The sequence below is a fragment of the Formica exsecta genome, unplaced genomic scaffold (assembly GCF_003651465.1).
Source record: "Formica exsecta isolate Colony F162 unplaced genomic scaffold, ASM365146v1 scaffold196, whole genome shotgun sequence".
Taxonomy (NCBI): domain Eukaryota; kingdom Metazoa; phylum Arthropoda; class Insecta; order Hymenoptera; family Formicidae; genus Formica; species Formica exsecta.
The window spans coordinates 968,321-971,926 of NW_021849259.1; the positions used below are offsets into that span (position 1 = coordinate 968,321).

The window sequence follows — 3,606 nt, forward strand, 5'->3', positions numbered from 1 at the left end:
TAATGGCAATAAAAAATTTTAATTATGCTTTGTCACATTTCGAAGACGAGAAATTGCATATGTTCTGTAAGAGATTGCGACACATTTATCAGATTTATCACTATCATTTTTAATCCAACGTTTTTTATTATGTTATATTAAATCGACCATATCACACAGTCTGTATTTCGCGTTTTTTATACAGAATGCATAAGGTATATATTTATATAGCATAGCTATTGCTAAAGAACATATTTTAGCTCATATAAATTATTTTATAATTATTTGCAAGGAAAGTAGGTTACGACAATCTATTAATTTTTTCATTTACGATATTTTTGATGTTTGAACTGAACTGCAATTATACTTGTTAATCAAAGAAGAAAAAAAGAAATTAAAAATTATTTTTGCGTCACTAGCTTGTTTTTATCAGTTTTCGTTAATACAAATAATATAATATAGTTGTTTTTCTTTTGTTATTTTGCAACCGTTCTGATTTTTTCCGTTTTATATCGAACATTGATAAATAAATATTGGTGATAAGAATACTTTCTATCTTACAGATAATGGTTATAACAAATGACAATTTAAGTATAAGCATAAGCTCCGAAGAAGGATATGATTTAGATTACGTACCGTATGACCAACGACCCGAAACTTACATCGTGCCAGCAGTATTTTCATTAATTCTAGTCGTGGGTGTAACCGGAAATGGTATCTTGGTTCTTATCCTATTATGCCACGCCAATATGAGAAATGTACCAAACACTTACGTGCTATCTTTAGCCTTGGGCGATTTGTTGGTGAGCTATTATGGTTTCTTTACTTATCGATACTCTTACCCCAAGACAAATAAATCTTTTGAAGCAAATAATTCTTCATTGCAATAAAAAGACAAGAATAATACAAATAACATTTTTACTTCAAAAAGATGTATAAGAAAACAGTCAAAATGTTTTTTTCCCTAGGAATAAATTTCTGTATAAAAATATATTTGTATTCTCTACAATCAGAGAGAAAATATAACATGATGTTTTATATTATGTATGAAAATTTATAATTTATAAATAATTTTTAATTATACGAAGACTAATTTATAAGAAATCAAGATTCAGAGAAAATTTATGCTATATTTCTCGACTATATTTTTACGATTTTTCTTCTTCTCTTACGTCCAGATAACTTATCATACACATATGTAAATACATTTTATAATACCATTTAGATACTTGTGCTAAATCTAAAGCAATCACGGCAATTCTTTGTTACAGGTGATTGTGACTTGCGTACCTTTTACGTCTATTCTTTACACAATCGAATCGTGGCCATGGGGCTTAACTATCTGTAAACTATCCGAATGCGCTAAGGATATTTCAATCGGCGTGTCGGTATTTACTCTAGCGGCTTTGTCAGCCGAAAGGTAAACATCTTATTGCGTCGCGCAGGTTAAATCAAGAAGTTAGACACAGTTAATGGGATGACATTACGCAACTTGATGAATATCCGCAACTTGGTTTAACTCATTTAATCGGGTGACTAAATGAAATTTTAATATAATATATTTGAGCATAAAATAGCTCTTAAAACTAACTAACGCGTATCATGTAACTCATATCAATAGATGGAGGAGGACGTGACAATAGGGGATGTAACATCATCAGGTTATTTCATATAAAATTGAGTGCTCTAAATTAACGGTCATTGATTTTTTATGAAATTATAATTTCATTGAAATAATTTTAATTACATTTTTGACATTTTTTCCTAATTTTATAATATTATTTCGATCTCAAACTCAACATTAATTTAGATAAGAACGACAATGCGCAATGATCCGATATATAATTTATATACAAAAGTTAATTATTTGTGTGTGCCTTGAGTAATTTATTTCCGAAATAAGTAAGTTTACCTTTTATAAAATGTAATGCACTCTCGCATCTTTTCACGATTCTCTCCGCAGATATTGTGCTATAGTGAACCCCATACGTCGCCACATAGCGGGTTTAAGCGCAAAACCATTAACTATTTTAACGGCATGCCTTATCTGGGTCTTAGCGATTGTCTTAGCTATGCCCTCCGCGCTCTTCTCCAACGTTCCGGCTATACCGTTGCAAGGAAACCGCAGCATATTAATCTGCAGCCCTTTTCCCGAGGAGTTTGGTAAGACATAGTATGCCCATCTTAAAAGCAATCATGAATGTTGTTAACTGTAATTAGAAATGCCTAAATTTTATATTGTTTTAAATCATTTATATGATAATATTATTTTTTATTTATCGGAAAAGATCATCCCCGATTTTAAATATTGTTGGAAAACTTTTTCTCCGATATGATTTATTAATGACAAATTGCTAGCCAATAATTTTTGTGTTTTTTATCATTTTTGGCATTGAATAATAGTCATTTGAAGCCATTAATTTATATCTGAAATTATTGTTAACATATACACAAGAAGACATATGAAGCCATCAATTTATATCTGAAATTATTGTTAACATATACACAAGAAGACATATGTATATCTCAAGACATAAGATAAGACATAACGCAACGAGTAGGCACCGTGTTACGTGCTCTTTTATCACACAGGTGTAATTTATCAAAAAGGCATAGTAATGTTCAAATTTTTGGCGTATTACGCGATACCGCTATGCGTGATAGCCGGTTTCTATCTGGGCATGGCACGGCATTTAGCGTTGTCCACCAGGAACATGCCAGGTGAACTCCCCGATCATCGCTTTGAACAGATAAGGGCGCGCAGGAGGGTACATGAAAATATAATTTTTTACACACACCAAAGCGTTAAGAGCATGCCTCGCACGATTAAACAATATTTAATATTTCATTTCTTGTTGAAACATCGTTATATTGATGATTTTGTTTTTTGCTGCAATGACAGGTGAGCAGAATGGTGATGTGTTTCATAATTGTTTTCGTGATTTGTTTCCTACCATATCACGTGTTTATGCTGTGGTTTCACTTCTCCCCCACGTCGAGGGACGACTATGATAATTTCTGGCACACCTTCAGGATAATCGGCTTCTGCCTCAGTTTCAGCAACAGCTGCGTTAATCCCATAGCCCTATACTTAATTAGCCGCACGTTTCGTCAAAGGTAAGCGCGCGTATAATCCTCGTGTGTTATTTCCTGATCACAAAACTAGAAAAACTCACCAAAGTTATAACTGAATATCGCAAAAGTTTTAACTTATTTCAGTTATTAATAAATATATGATTTTTGGATTTTTTATGTATGTGACAAATGAAAATGCCGAGGAAGATCAATTGTGTACATCGCGCAAAATTTATTCTAGCAGGCAAAATTCTTGCTGCTTATAATTCCAAAGTAATCTTATTAACCAAACTTATTTATGCTAACAAAAAATAATAAATTTTTATGAATTATGTATATTAGTAATTATGCATATTAGGGATGGCCTCACAAACTTCAATGGCTTTGATATATTGTGTATTATCTAGGACACGGTTTTTATTATATCATTCATGATCAATCGTCATTGTATGATTTTTAAAATTTTGTTGAAAGCCTATACAAATTCTTTGCGGATTTTTCTGTGGAAAAACCGTTTGTACATTTTCTTCCTGTTGATAAGTAGCTTTTCTC

General features: G+C 31.8%; 1 protein-coding gene across 3 annotated transcripts in view; it reads left to right on the forward strand.

Annotated features, from left to right (window-relative positions):
* The window catches only part of LOC115234187 (neuropeptide CCHamide-2 receptor-like), a 25,297-nt gene extending 22,182 nt beyond the window's left edge, over positions 1 to 3,115 (forward strand). For 2 of the 3 annotated variants that reach the window (XM_029804993.1, XM_029804991.1), the window contains exons 3-7: positions 543 to 782; positions 1,251 to 1,399; positions 1,943 to 2,142; positions 2,572 to 2,747; positions 2,882 to 3,115. In XM_029804993.1, coding sequence (XP_029660853.1) covers positions 546 to 782; positions 1,251 to 1,399; positions 1,943 to 2,142; positions 2,572 to 2,747; positions 2,882 to 3,100 — 981 coding nt within the window. In that variant the 5' untranslated portion in view covers positions 543 to 545 and the 3' untranslated portion in view covers positions 3,101 to 3,115. The remainder of the gene's footprint in view (positions 1 to 542; positions 783 to 1,250; positions 1,400 to 1,942; positions 2,143 to 2,571; positions 2,748 to 2,881) is intronic. The other variant, XM_029804994.1, reaches the window with a different exon arrangement.
* Positions 3,116 to 3,606: the final 491 nt, after the last annotated feature.